The sequence below is a fragment of the Melanotaenia boesemani genome, chromosome 1 (genome assembly GCF_017639745.1).
Source record: "Melanotaenia boesemani isolate fMelBoe1 chromosome 1, fMelBoe1.pri, whole genome shotgun sequence".
Lineage (NCBI taxonomy): Eukaryota > Metazoa > Chordata > Actinopteri > Atheriniformes > Melanotaeniidae > Melanotaenia > Melanotaenia boesemani.
The window spans coordinates 10,773,586-10,788,524 of NC_055682.1; the positions used below are offsets into that span (position 1 = coordinate 10,773,586).

General features: G+C 39.0%; 1 protein-coding gene across 2 annotated transcripts; it reads left to right on the plus strand.

Moving 5' to 3' along the window:
• Positions 1 to 1,714: 1,714 nt before the first annotated feature.
• Positions 1,715 to 11,847, plus strand: LOC121643805 (RNA-binding protein, mRNA-processing factor 2a). 2 transcript variants are annotated; one of them, XM_041991359.1, is made up of 8 exons: positions 1,715 to 2,219; positions 4,210 to 4,287; positions 5,656 to 5,694; positions 5,849 to 5,911; positions 6,882 to 7,032; positions 7,975 to 8,138; positions 9,614 to 9,686; positions 10,773 to 11,847. In XM_041991359.1, the coding sequence occupies exons 1-7, from the start codon at positions 1,962 to 1,964 to the stop codon at positions 9,677 to 9,679; spliced, it is 819 nt and encodes a 272-aa protein (XP_041847293.1). In that variant the 5' UTR covers positions 1,715 to 1,961; the 3' UTR covers positions 9,680 to 9,686; positions 10,773 to 11,847. The 2 variants fall into 2 exon arrangements, with proteins under 2 accessions (XP_041847293.1, XP_041847299.1); XM_041991365.1 differs by having other exon boundaries at positions 7,975 to 8,123.
• Positions 11,848 to 14,939: the final 3,092 nt, after the last annotated feature.

The following is a 14,939-nucleotide window of genomic DNA, read 5'->3' on the forward strand; positions in this document are numbered from 1 at the left end:
CTATTGTTTCATTAACAGTTAATCTACTGAACATTTCCCCATTAAAGAACTGTGAACAGTTGTGGAGAATGCCTTTTATAAACAGGCAAATGTGTTATTTTTGTTCAAGCATACTGTTCCAACCCAAACAAATAAGTTCAATGTCCAATAAATCAAAGAGAAAAGCAACATTCAAAAAGAAGCAGCCGATTTGTTTGCTTAGAAACACAAAGCTCTGATAAATTGATTACATCCGTCTTTATCTCTGGAAATGTATATATGTATGTTTATCCACCACTCGGGTTTAGAAACACATGTGAAAACATAGAAGAGCTTAGTTATTTTTAGTTCATATCGCTCAAGAAGTACAGTGGGAACACGTCCGTCCACTTGCCCCCCTCTCATCTTCCTCCTCCTCCTCTTCACCCTCCAGGCCTGATTGTGTTCCTATACAAAGTCAGGAAACGGTCTGGCCTCTGAGAGCTGCCTTGTTGTGAGGAAACACGCTGTATGTTGGGCTCGTGTCCAGAGCTGAGCCTCGACAAGCAGCACAGGCCGATTCTCCACCCACAGCCCTTTAACATCACAAAAATGCTCATAATTGTACATGATTATTTTTACTATTGTTCTTTAGGATTAGAACTGGAGTGGTGATAATATTTATTTAAATGTACTTTTGTCTTTATAAACAAGACCTGTTCTATAATTTAATTAGCTAAATCACAGACTCGCCTGCATCAGCTTTTGAGCAATTTGTTGTAGCAAATTTTACACTGCTTTCATTTTGTTATGAGGAATGTAATATGACCAAATATGTGAGTGAAAAATGTACATTTTTGTCTGAGCTCTCAATATAACACCCTCAGTGCATCAAATCAATTTTACTCTGATACAGCCAGCAAGAAGGATTTAGCTTCAATGTAAATTTCTAAGATTTTTTCTTATATTGCCAATAATCCTGCAAATATTAATGATGAAATAAACTTTTTATTTTTCTTGGTTAAAAGGATAAATACTCTAATTCAATAATCTTTTTAAAAAAAACCTTTGCAAATGTATCATAGAATTAAAAATATACTTAAGGCATGAAAGGGTCCCTATATGTTAATTATCTATATTTTTACACATTAAATACAATTTTATCTGAATAAAATAGGGCGATTTTAATAAATTCGTGTAGCCTACCAAGTTATTATTATAATAAATGTAAAAAAAGAAAATCTTTGTCTGATAATTTCAAGAGAGGTGCAGCATAATTTCCTCTAAAATGCAGAGAAACACGCCAATAAAAAGGAATGTTATAGGTTACAAATGATAAATACCTCAAAATTGTATGTGGTCATAAAGATTAAATATGAGAAAACACAGAAGGTCGGATTTAAATAACGGACTATTTAAAAAATGGATTTAAGTTAAGGATACTTATTAAACTCCAGCATTATAGGAAGAACTATTGCTAAAATATGAGTATCGTTTTCTTTCATTTTAAGGTATTAGATTACAGCCTATACAGTAAATACAGCGATCAGAATGTCATACAGGCTGAAGTTGAGGGTGGTCTGGTCAGTGTCCATTGGCTGTGCGGGTCCCATAGAAACGGTGAGGTGAGGGGCCGGGTCCTCCTGCAACAGCTGAGGCGGATCTGCGGCTTGATTACGGCTCACAGCAGACTCCAACATAATTGATGACCTAATTGAAAAGCAGGAGGAGGAGGAGGTGGATGAGAGAGAGGAGGAGTGGGGGGGCACCCACGGACGGGAGGAGAGAGAGTCGCCCTCCAATGAGAAAAAAGTTTACTTGTTCTTCCTCCGCACAGTCCCCACAGCTGAGGGCATTGATGTGAGCGCAGAGGCTTTTTGTTTTTTACGCGCACTTCTTTCCCCCCCATCTCTCACACTCACACACGGAGCACAAATCCACCTTCTCTCACCTTTAGTTTAGCGCGTGCTGTATTTCTTTTCTTTCATTTTCCTCTTTTATGAATGATTCTCTCTCGTTGTAATACTTCTGCTACGAAACTATCCTCGGATACCTCGTCCGCACGACCTCACCTCGGCACATCTTCTCTCCTCAAGTTCAAACGCCACCAGGACTTTCACAGCAGCTTCAGACGCACTTGGGGGAAATTTCACTCAACGAGGAAAAACTTGATACTTTGCGCAGCAGAAGCCGAAGCAACCGTCAACATGAGTCTCAAAGCTGACGCGGAGCCGAATAACAACGTTTCTATCGAAGAGGAGGTGAGTTTTAGTCAAAGTTTGTTTTTTTTTTTTTTTCTTTTTTTTTTTTTTTTTCTTCGCCGTGCATGGCTTTGACCCGGTTCTGTTCTGGTGTAAGAAACGGTGCTTCCGGCCGTACATTCAGACCCATGTTCTTGGTTTTTATAAGTGGAGTTTGGGATGTCGTCGCTCTTAACTGCGGTCCTTAAGCAGTTTTTTTTTTTAGCGCAAGAAGTGCGCAAAATTTAGTGGACGTGTTCATTCTGTTCAGACTCATGTGGAGTCTCCCAACGTTGACGTTCGGGCCACTCAAAGAGCGTCTTCTGAAGGTTGATTTTTCTTTTTCACCCCCTGCATTCTTAAACCTCGCAGAGTCCCATGGCCGCTGTTGCAAATAAATACATGTCCGCAAGTGCATCGTTATCTTCAATTTATTTAAGGTTTAGGTAGACTATATCAAGAAAACCAGGAGGTTTAAAATTGGGGGGGAAATATTTACAACATGAATGTTAAGTTTAAAAAAAAATCAGCTCACTGAATTATGAAAATTTATTTTAAATTGGCTGTCACTCTTTTTTACAGACATCAAAAGTCAAAAATGTTGCATTACATTTTTTCCTATGGGTCTAAATATTTTTTTACAAGAAAAAAACAATCAATTGTTTAAATTAGCTGGCTTATAAAGACTTCACAGCTGCCATCTTCTCTCTGTGTGGCCAGCTATATTTCCTCTTTAATGACTCCTTATGGAGAGACACTGAGGGAAGCACAAGGCCTTTTGTTGGTTCTTTTTTTGTTCCCATTGTCTTCCAACAAAGACTTGTCTAGCCACTTGACTTTTCTTAGCTTAACGTGCTTTGGGGCTTTTCCCCCCCTTTCCTTCATGTAATTGGAAGCAAATGGAGCAGAAATGTTGTTTGTTTTTTAAAATCTTTTAAATTGTCAATAATCCAAGTCTTTTTAAAATTTATTTTCAGGAATTCTGAATGTTCTAAACTAACATTTTTTTTTTTTTTTTTTTAATTGTGCCAACTTCAAGTTTATGCATTTGAAGTCTTGGAGCCACTCAAGTCAGTGACAAGCTGAGGGATGATTTCAAACATCTCCATTGAGTGCGTGTCCTGAGCCGGCTTTCAGTTGCTGCATATGTTGACTGGCAAAGGGTTGAGAATTGCTGCTGTGCGGCACCTGAAAAATGCCGGAGGGCTGACAGGGTTGGGGCCATGGGTCAGAGGAAGGAAATGGTGTCACACTGTGCGCTGTTGTCTAATGCTGTTCCTCTGGCAGCTTCATTGTACTGAGGGCCTCCCCACCGGTTGGGAACTAATGGGCCTCGCAACGCACTGTTTATTCCCTCAGCCTCACTGTACTGCACATTTTGAATGCCGATCAAGGCGGGTCCCTGGGCCCTTTTAGGGGAGATCCAGAGATTCCTTTTTAAGATTAGGACCATCTTTCATCCACAGTTTAGCACATTAACATGTTGGATAAATGGTAGGACGGGACAAGTTAATCAGGCTTAATGTGCAGATTTTTACATCCCTCAATGAATCATTTTTGGATTTGCAGAATCAAGTTAACCTTTTTGGGTTTTTATGCAGTGGATTTCAACCTAAGGCCATTTGATGGGTACAAGGGTTAAAATGGGGAAAACATTTCAGTTTTAAATTTTCCTTTTTTCTGATTTAAGGTATTCTGATGTTTCTTTTTAAAATTTGGGGTAAAATAATTATCTGAAGTTAATTTCCTCCTTTCTGGGATTGAGACTGGTCATAACACTTTGTTGACCAGGGCCTTTTTTTTTTAAATGTGTGTAAACTCTGGCACAATTGCTTCATAGGTCAATTCATACATCCCTTTTTTTTTTTTAATAAAGCCACACTTTTTTTCCCCTCCATCTATAAAAGAAATGTCATTGGTTCATTTCATTTGTGAAAGATCATGTACAGATCTGTGTGAGAAACAGAGGTGTTAACACTATGATTAAATGCAGTTTCTCTTCTGTTTGCAGGTGCGAACACTGTTCGTCAGTGGCCTACCCGTTGATATCAAACCTCGGGAACTTTACCTGCTCTTTAGACCTTTTAAGGCAAGTTATCACATGTCTAAGGCCATGCTAAAAATGGGATGATATATGGCTGCAAAGCTAAGTCGGGCTGTGTGTAAATGGAATAAAGGTGATTTGTTGCCATTAAAAATCAAGGGTAGCTGCTGTACACCAGGAACTGGAAGAGAGTCATGGAAAGTGTTTGTGAAAGGATTATCTGCACAGAGAGGTGGACCTTTAGACTTTTAAAATTTAAGTGTTAAGGAAGCTGCTGTCATCTGGTATGGTGACAGTTCTCTTCACCCTTTACATGGTGCTGTTATATTAATGCGTGTGACATCTTTTACTGCAAGCAAAGCATTAGCTCTGTGGTCATGTGTGTAGTTAAAATCCCATCATTAATGGAAGTCCACAAATTTGCGTATATGGAAATGAGGCCACATCATTGTTCAGCCATTGCTGTTTTCCTGCCCGGACTCAAGTTCCATAAACACCCCTCCCACTCTTGTCCTAACTAAACAAATTGGAAGTGGTATCCCTCGCACATGGATGGTCTTGGGGAATGTGTAAATGAGTAGCTCTTACGATTGGCCAACCAATCCTCTCCATGACCCAGCTCACCCACCATGTAGAGAAATTTTTATTTCCTCTCCTTACATTTGCACATTGTGAAACTGATAACGTGTTGAGTCTTTTTATGCTTTGCCTTCTTCTTCCACTGTTGGCAAACACAGGCCAGTGTGTGTGTTTAGTGTTAATCTGATTAAAGTTTTCTTCATGCACATCCAAATAAAAACTTTTTTTACAAAGGTTTATAAAGAGATGTATTTCAATATTGACTGTATTTTATCTCTTGTTTTCCTACTCTGAATTACTGAAGCTAAATCTGGTTTGGACTCTTGCCAAGGGTTTCCCTAAAGTTGTTAAATTTTCCATGGCTATAAATCTGGATCAAGAGAGATCAGTTGTCTGGTCAGACAAACTCCCCTCCATTTCTCAAGAGTTACTCATGCTTTAACCATCCTCAGTGCTGTTTTAAAACTTTGTACAAAACTAGCAGCTGTATTTGGAAGTCATGCTTAATCTGTGACTTTTTTTTTTTTTACTAGCAAAGAGGCTTACAAACGTGATAACGTGCTCTTGCCTTATTATACTAAACAGGTTCTTATGTTAAGCTTTTTAGATAGAATTGAGTTTCTTATCTGTAGTCCAGTCAGAGAAGGTTGCATTAGTTTTAGCCATACTTGTTGCCTGTTTTATAACATAAGTGTAAGACAGATGGATTTGAGATGTCTGCAACTTTGAGCTCACGGCAGGCCAAGCAGATTTCTCTTCATATAGTAAGCTGTTCATGCCCGACTTCTTACATGTGATCCAGGGTGGATAATTGGCTATCTTTCTTTCCTGCAGGGTTATGAAGGGTCACTGATTAAGTTAACATCAAAACAGGTGAGGAGCCTTCCATCGGTTCTTTAGCTGTTAAATCATTTCCAAGCAATGTTTGTTTGTTCTTTTCACGCTTTTGGAAACCACGACCAGGTTACAGGTTTTTGTGCTGGAGCATCACCTTTCACAACACATTTTTTTCCCTTTTGTCTTCCAGCCTGTCGGGTTTGTAACCTTTGACAGTCGCTCTGGAGCTGAAGCTGCAAAAAATGCACTAAATGTAAGCACTGATTCCTATTTATTTTCATTTCTAAGTCCTTTGCATTTTTAACCCTTTTTCCCTAAAGAAATGTGTTTTGAATGTTTAGATTTGCTCTGTATTTAAAATTTCAAAGGAGAGAAAAAAAAAGGTCTTTATTTTAAAGAGTAAACATTTTCCATTATTTCTCAAAGCCAACCCATTTTGTCTCTTACAATTCAATGGCAGGGACATTTTTGGAAAGAGGCCAGAATCCCATAGCCTTACGGTAGTTTACTTTGACCTTGATACACATCCTCCTTAGTCTCATATAGCTTTCCTTATTTTGCATATCACTGCTTTACTGTAATACTTGTTCTATAGCCACATTTGTAGTATTTGGACACATCTTCAGTAGTGTAACCTCTTATGTTGTCACCCAGTAGCCCACGTTGGCAGTATCTAACACTTCTCTCTCATAGCCTAGCCTTCCTTATGAGCATCACCTCTTAGACACACCAGCAGTCACACACAGAAACACACACATACACCAAAATACTACTCACCTGCATGTGGGCACAACGCTTAGGGCACAAGAACACAAGCAGGGTTAAACCACCAAAAAGAAATGACACTTGAGTCTCGCCATTGGCCCTTTTCCTCGTCTCTTTCTCCTCCTGGCTCGTGCAAAGGCTGAACTCATCCTCTAGTCGCCTGCGCTCTTGATTTCATCATGAGGAAAAAGAGATGCAAGCAGGTTGAAATATTCCAGAAATGCATCCTTCAGTCTGCCCAGCTTCAGTTCTGTGACGACAGTCAGGTGGGGGTTGTGTGCTCCGTTCCATTGGTGTGAAGCCCAAGGGAAGCTTGAAGGATGCATCCTGAGTATTGAGGCACTGCTTTAGGAAATGGGGCCATGTGAGACTACTGAGCTACAGCCCCTCAAACTCAGCTCGCCTCCCTTACAATACTATGTCCCCCTCCTCCTTCCCTCCTCCATCTCTCCCCCCAGGGTATCCGTTTTGACCCCGAAAGTCCCCAGACCCTGCGCTTAGAGTTTGCTAAAGCCAACACGAAGATGGCAAAGAGTAAGCTGATGGCCACACCGAACCCCACAAATATCCACCCTGCTCTAGGAGCACACTTCATTGCACGGGACCCATGTAAGTTGTACGGCTGCACCACTCTAGGCTCTCATCCACTCTCACCTTGGCAATGGCAATTCTAGTGCTCAGTGGCCCTTGTTGCCCTTTTTAAAAATATTTAAGACATTGTGGTATTTAAAACAAATGGGCAGGGGTTCAACTTCAAAACAGTTTCTAACAAATTAAGGACTAACTCACCTCCACATGCATGTGTCATCTCAATTCTATAGACAGTTGCTTTGCTTCTATCCAGCTGGGAAATTCCACTCTCACAGGATTTAGTCAGTGGTGGCATTTTTGCTTCCTTTGTCTAAACGTCGGCTTGATTCATTAGGTTCAGACAGGTGATGTCAACGGCAGCGAGGAGCTTCATTCAGACCAGATTTTGCCTGCATGGTTAAATTTACTGGTGTGGTGTGGCAGAAAGCCCTAAGATGGAACTACTGTAGCTGGCTTTAAAAAGAAAAACTTTTCCTAGACTGTTCTTATGATGTACTTCTCTCTTGGTAACTGTTCATGCACTTGGTGGACCAACATCTTCTATGTTGTTGTAACCAAAGAATAAATATTTTGGGGTTGAGTTCATTTCTATTTTCAAAACAGACTGCTTGTTGGCGAGCCTCACAGTTTAATCAAACGAGTCGATATCCATGCAGCTGGAAATGAGTCATTTAGATGTAAAAACGTCTCAGCTGATTCCACATCGAAATGAACTGGAAGTCAAATCTGGTCTGTTACTTTTTATATGGTTCTTTATAGTAACAGTACAAATTATTACAGCAAAACTCACAGGCCTGTAAATCTAATTAAAAGGCAAGGGTGTCAGCTTTTTAAAAACTGTTTTCAATACACACTTAAGAATTTCTCAGCCTCTGTATGATTGTTTACATGGTGCAACCCAGTACAATATGAACAAAAATGGGTCAACTTTCCCTTTCCTCCTCCCCTGCACTTCCCCAGATGATCTGACAGGGGCAGCACTGATCCCAGCATCACCAGATGCCTGGACTCCATACCCTCTGTATACCACGGAGCTGACCCCAGGCCTCCCTCACGCAGCCTTCACCTACCCGGCGGCCGCGGCCGCTGCTGCAGCCCTCCACGCCCAGGTGAGGGACCAACCGGTGTGTGTTACTCTTTTGTTTTGCCTTTTTTTTTTTTTATTTTTTTTTTTATTTTTTTTTTTAAACTTCAATATACTCTGACATGACATGCAGCGTTTAGTGATTCAAAATGAATCTGCAGCTTGGGATGAATTTACTTAGAGCTACAAAACTTGATTATTCAGAAACTAAATGATGGGATAACTGGTCAGGTTTGATTCTTCATACTAATCCATGGTTCTGAGGTTTTACAGTAATGGTTTAAAGTTGTATCAAATATGGGAGTTGTATGGGAGCTGAGTGGAAGTTAATCATGAGTTGTAATCGTCATAGAGAAATGGAAAACGTCTCAAAATGTGATCTAAAATCAGCAGGGATTTTTGTTTGTAGATGTAGATTAGAGCTAAAATGCCATGCAGGTAAATTCCTCGCTGTGATTTTTGTTGGAGGCTCTGGCCCAGACAGAAGTGCAACTTCCCTTTTTAAGAGTGCTGAGCGTCACTGTTCTGGTGTGCAGAGGGATATTAAGTTCATTTGAAGACTTAAAAATGGTGTTTGCTGCTGCATGTATAAAAGGAGCAATCTTAGTCAAAAATACTTTATTTTGTGACTTAAGAAATAAATAAAACACGATTATTGCTCATGATTGGATCATTAGAGACGTGGGGGAGAAATGTTGTGCTTCAGTGTTTTTTATTGTATTTTCTCATTGCTGCAACAGTAGTGCAGCTAACAACAAGGCAGTGGGCAGGACTTTTGGTAACAATAGCAATGGAAAATATTTCTCTTGTTGGGTCACTTAAAGTTCATTGTCAGCTAACTTCCTCTCGCTATGTAAGAATGCAGGGGAGTGCTAGACTAAGTAGCCAGATACTACATAGGGTGTTTTTGCCCGACAGAAGAGGCTGAGGAATGTAAAGTATTTGCTTGGAGAAATTGTCAGACCTGATGGACTTCTCTGGAGGTGCCAACTAGCTGTCCACCTACCCGTTGGAACATAAGCTGACTGGGTAGCCATACAAGGGAGGGGGGGGGCTTTTTAATTGCATTCTGATGAAAGATCCCTAAATGCTCTTCTGACTCTCGACTTTGTTAGTTTTGTCTGTGACACAGCAAATGTAAGGGTCTCCATGTGTCTTTAAACATGTGATAACAGCGTGATTATGTTAAGCCATTTAACAATTTTAGCTTCTTTTCACTAAGACACAGATATGGAAAGTGCATGCAAACCAGCTCTGACCCAGTGGAAACACGCAGAGGTTCAGCTCTCCACGTTTCCATGTTGGTTAATTACTTGAGGACAATTGTCCTCACTGAGCAGCTATGTGACCCACATCCCCATGGTTTTGGCGATCAGGGCTTAAAGGGACAGTCCTCCTGAACCTGCCTGTAAATGCATGTCGGAGTATAAATGGATGAAATCTGCAGATCTGAGGATTGAAGCTCTGAAGCCTGGTTTTGGTCTGGTGAACATGACTATATTTGTGTTTCTTTAGATGCGCTGGTACCCTACTCCCTCTGAGACTTCCCAGCCTGGATGGAAGTCCCGGCAGTTTTGTTAGATATTTAGTGAGTAACCTTTGGTCAAACAGTGTTTTTTACTTTTAGATTTGTTAAACCCCACCCTCAGATTTCTGCTAACCTGATGTCATACAAACTAGAATCCAAACACTGACGCAACACAATGTTTAACTGAAGACTCCTTAATATGTCAACGAGTGCAGTTGCTCAAACGGATGTGGTGTTAAAAAGAGACAGGGCTGGTAATTTTTTTAAATTTTTTTTTATAAAAATGATACATCCCAATGTTTTCCTGAAACATGTCTGTAACTTGGTCTTAATCAAGTTTCTCATTAGTAAAGTCCTTTTAAAAAGCTTTGGATTTATAAAAATATTTCCCATCATTATTTCCTAAAACTCCTGGACTTTTTTTTTCTCAAAGCAATAAATACCTATCATACGTGATCATTTTTACCAGAATTACTGTCCATTTGATGCACGAGGATTTACAGCAGCAAAAATGAACATGTTTGCATGTGGCAACAATGTGATTATATTTTTGGTAATCGGTGGAACTATAATATAATTTGTAATGTTAGCCTCATAGCAAAATTGCCTAAGTCATATTTTAAGATTTTACATGCAATGATGCACAGTCAGCAAAATTAGAGGTACAGTTGGACAGACATCACAATTTAGCTAAAATATGACTTAGCCAATTGCTGTGAGGTGAACAACATAATTCTGCACACTTCATTTTTTCTGTCTGCAAGCGAACACGCCTCACACTCTTCTATGTAATGCATGCATAAATAGACTGCACCATCTAAACCTGGTTCTTTGGACTTTGTTCAGAGTTTACATAAAATGGTTTAGTTTCACAGACTGGTACTGCTGTTAATGTTACTCTAATGCATCAGATGTGTTAATCTACAGCTGAAAATATTCATTGCTCTGAGTAAATTTTAAAAACTGTCCAGTAGTTTTGGGAAATATAATCTTAAATGGATTTGAGTCCTCTTTAAAATTGCAGGAGTCAGAATGACACCAACCTTGTTTCCTTGTTTTTAACTGCCTGTTTTGTTGGAAGATGAACTTATAAACATGCTAGTGAACCTAATTTTTTTTTTTCTTTTTTTTTTCTCCTGTTATCAGGCTTCTGGAAACCACACCTTTGTCCAGCTGAAGTGAGGTTTGCCAAGCTCTTCATTAACTTAATCAGGTTTATTTAATGGACAAATGTGCATTATTATAAACAGTATTTATATCTCTTCCCGATTTGTTTCTGGGAGGAGTAGGAGTTGAAACCATCTTGCTGTCGACAATCTGAGCTTAATCTTGGCAACTACTGCGGTACCATTAGCACTTAAAAATAAAAATTAAAAAAAATAAAGGGTGGGGGGGATCCTCATGCAAAACCTATTCAAACTCCATGGATCATAATTGCTGAGGAAAATTGACGCATTGAAGTCGCTATTGTTAAGCTAGTCCTTCCATGGGTTACCGCTGCTCCTGGGAGGTTTAGAAGCGTTAAGTCATTGCATGTTGGTCTTTTTGGCATGAATTTAGAACGCAGATTTCTGTGTATCCTAATTTTCTTAGTGTTTGTGTTGCCTCATGGCCTAGACAGCAAAATGTTTTGTTTTTTCCTGTAGAACCTTGGTCTTACCTCTGTGAAAGCTAGGCTGTTGTTTAAATGGCTTATCTTGCATGGACCTTGTGAATGCATCCCTACGTTCAGCCAATCCCAGGCCTCATGATCATCAGTGTCTGTCCTTATTTGAGCGAAGGAAAGTACAATTTTTTTGTACTTTTTTGCGTAATGTATATTTATGCATTTTTGTGCAACTAAATAATGAACCTATATTAGTTGGATGTTTAGTCGTCTCTTGTGTTTTGGTGTTAATTTTTGATCCTATAATCCTGTTGAAGTAGTTTTAAAGAAAAAGTGCAATTTGTTTAAAGGGGAAGTGGGTATCTGTCAAACGAAGTATTGAGTGTGGCTTCTGCCATTCTGCTAAAATGAGATTGCTGTAAACGATCTTTCAGAATGTGAAACTGGACTACAAACGTGAAGGGTTGCTTTTTGGGGGGAGGGCCATTTTGAAATGGGAAGCAGGATTAGTGATGGAGGAATTTAGTTTGTGGTTTAGAACATGTTTGTCTTTGTATCTGCTGTGCATAAGATGTTTAAAATAATCCCATCTTATGAATAAAAGAAGTGAATGCATCCTTCTGTTGGGCATTTGTCATTTATCGCTGTAGCACTTCAGAGGCCAATCAAAGCTGCTCGCTCTGTGTGCCAACTTAAAGAATTGAAGTCTTGACATCAGATGATGGCATCAATAATTCATACCAACTTTTCATTTGTAACGCACCACTGCATTAGTGTCTCTTTGCATCATGTGTGGAGCTGACCTCCACACTCTGCCCTCTGAGCTGGTAAGATGCTCTGCTCAACCAACCGTGGCTCATCCTCCAGGGACTCTTAAGTGACTGTAAGCAGCTGCTTAACTGAACCGGTGACAATAATGCTGGTCAAATACAAACATTTGTCTGTATTTTGCTAATTGAACAGTGGGATTAACAGGATTGTTTTAGATGTAGCAATAATGGCTTTATTGTGGTGGCACGTTTATGGTTATGTATGGCCTTTGGACATCATTTGGAGAGGGAGGTTATTGGCATGAAAATTTAAATGGAAAGTCTCAATGTTAAGTAAAAATCTGCTCACCTAAAATTCATGTTTTGATATCTGTATTAGACATGTCTCTATGGAACTAGACACTTCTATACAAAACATTCTTAAAAATTGTCCATTTATTTTATGAGGACTATGGCCCTAAAACCAAGACTAATGGCTCACAAGAAGCAAATGGTCTCAAGAATCAGCCTTTTGCCCTTCATGAAAAAATGGGTCATTTAACATCACTTTCTCACAGAATATTTGGATTGACAGAAAATCAATACAAAGCGTGAAGATGGGGATGCTGCCGATTTAAAGGCAGAGCATTTCCTTTTTTTGTTTTTCATCTGCAGGCGAAAACTGTCGCAATCTGATAAAAGCCTGGATATTTACTCTCCCCTCTTGAGAATATTTCATGTTCTCTGAGGAAGCTCAGAATGGTTCAGCAGAAAGCACGAATTCTCAATGAAAAACTTTTAGCCTTCCCAGACTACAATGATCAAGAGCATAGTTTTTTTTTTTGTTTGTTTTTTTTGTAAATTTTAATTAAAAATAAAATCAATACTTGAGATCAAGGTAAATTTTGGCATTTGTCATATTAAATATACCCCCCACACCCGTACTTTTCGATCTTAAATCGTGCCACAGAAACGGTTCACGTTGAAAGAAACGGTAAAGGCCAGCAGTGTTCATGTCTATGTAAGGCTTTGTCGCCCTCTACTGGCGAAATATTGAAATGATCGGAAGTAACACCGCAAGGCGCCAGGAGCAAACAACCTTTTTCGTGAACAATTACAAGTCTTTGTCAGCGGTGCAAGTTAAAAACATCTTGCAACACAAGTTAGTCACTCATAGTTTTATATCACATAATTCTAAACAGTGAACAAACTCTGCTGTTAAGACTTTTTTTTAATGACTATCAATACACTTTCATCTTGTCCAGATTAAATATAGAATAGAAATACTTTATTAATCCCTTTGGAGAGTCCTCAGGGAAATTTATCCTCACTGTATCATGTTATTTTCTTTAAAATTCAAAACTACATTTCCTTGAACCTGTGGTCACAACATATCTAACCGTCCAGCACAAAAATCACATTTGTCACCAAAACTGGAACATCAGTTATAAGTTAACTTTGTTTCATATCTCAGTTCTGCTTCTTTATCTGTTCTACATCGATGCTCCGCATTGGTGATTTCTGAGGATCCCAAACCATTTCAACAGTCTGAAGGGAAATGTCCAACTCTCCTACTAGTTTTAAGCAGCATCAGTTTGTGTTTATTCAGATTTACTAAGCAGTTCAGATTATTATAGTTCTCATAGCATCTTCTGAATACAGATGGTTTAAAAGAGATAAACATCCGAGTCTAGCTGAGTTAAAAGAACGTGAATGCAACTTTTGTTCTGCCTAATTTAAACACTGGACAGGAGTGTGGTCATTTGTCTTAATTTCATAATGCAGCTTCTCTCTTACCTTCAAATAAATCTGAAATTTGAATAAAAATTTACATTAAGATGTTTCCTAATGTCCATGAAAGTTTTTTGTCCCTTCTAAAGTTTCAAATGTTTGGTTTTTTGCACAGGTCTGTATATAAAGAGCAGTACTTGTCTCTCCATCACCAAATCCTTAACAGCTTGGTAACATACAAGGGTCAACATATATGTGATTATTAACCCCATTAAATGTGTTTTAAAATCCTCTCCATTTATGGAGCAAAGCGAGGACAAACAGCCTAAATTAAAATGGGAGACTCATAAACTGAAAGTAAAAGTATGTGTGCTTAAGCATGAACAAGTGATGGATAATATGGGACAGCAGACCAAGTACGAAAACTGCTTCAAACATGCTAGGGTCATAAAATATGAAGCAATTTTACTGAATCTTTTATGTAATATTTTTCCTGAGGGTTTTATAGTCCTAAATAAAGACGGTTATATAAAGAAGGTTATATGTCAGGATGTTTGTTGGATATTGAAATTTGTGCATTTTAAACTGACGTTATGATTTTCAGATTGAAATTAAATGGTACTATTGATTTCCTGCATTTTCATAAAGAACAGTTTCAGAAATCAATCTTACCTTTGTTTCCTTTGTTTCAGTAGGTAGGTAGGTAGGGAACTTATAATTTCTCTGACGAATAAGGGAAATTAAACTTTTTACACTCTGCACCTGAGATTGTTGGCACATGTCAGTCATGAATCCAGCAGAAATTCTAAGATTATTATATGGTAGTGGAAGAGGAGTCTGAGATGGTCAGGGGTTTGATTACAGGGACAACCTTTTGTAGTCGTCCTGTAGGAATCGTCTGGTCCTAGATGTCACCAAATACCAGGGCGATGGTGGACAACTTCAGGAGGACAAGACACCCATCAACATCATGGTTAAGAAAGGTGAAGTTGTGTAGGTATACACCTCATTAACAGACAGGACTGGAGGACCAACTTTGACACACTGTACAAAAAGAAGACGAGCAGACTCTATTTTCAAATGTAACTCGGATCCCTCATGTCCAATAAAATGTTATTAGTCACCACTGTGGCCACCCCAACTCTGGTTTGTGGTTTGTTAACTGACACTGGAACCAAAGTAAAAGGCTGTGTTCTTGCTTATATCACTATATTATTTGGAACTTGC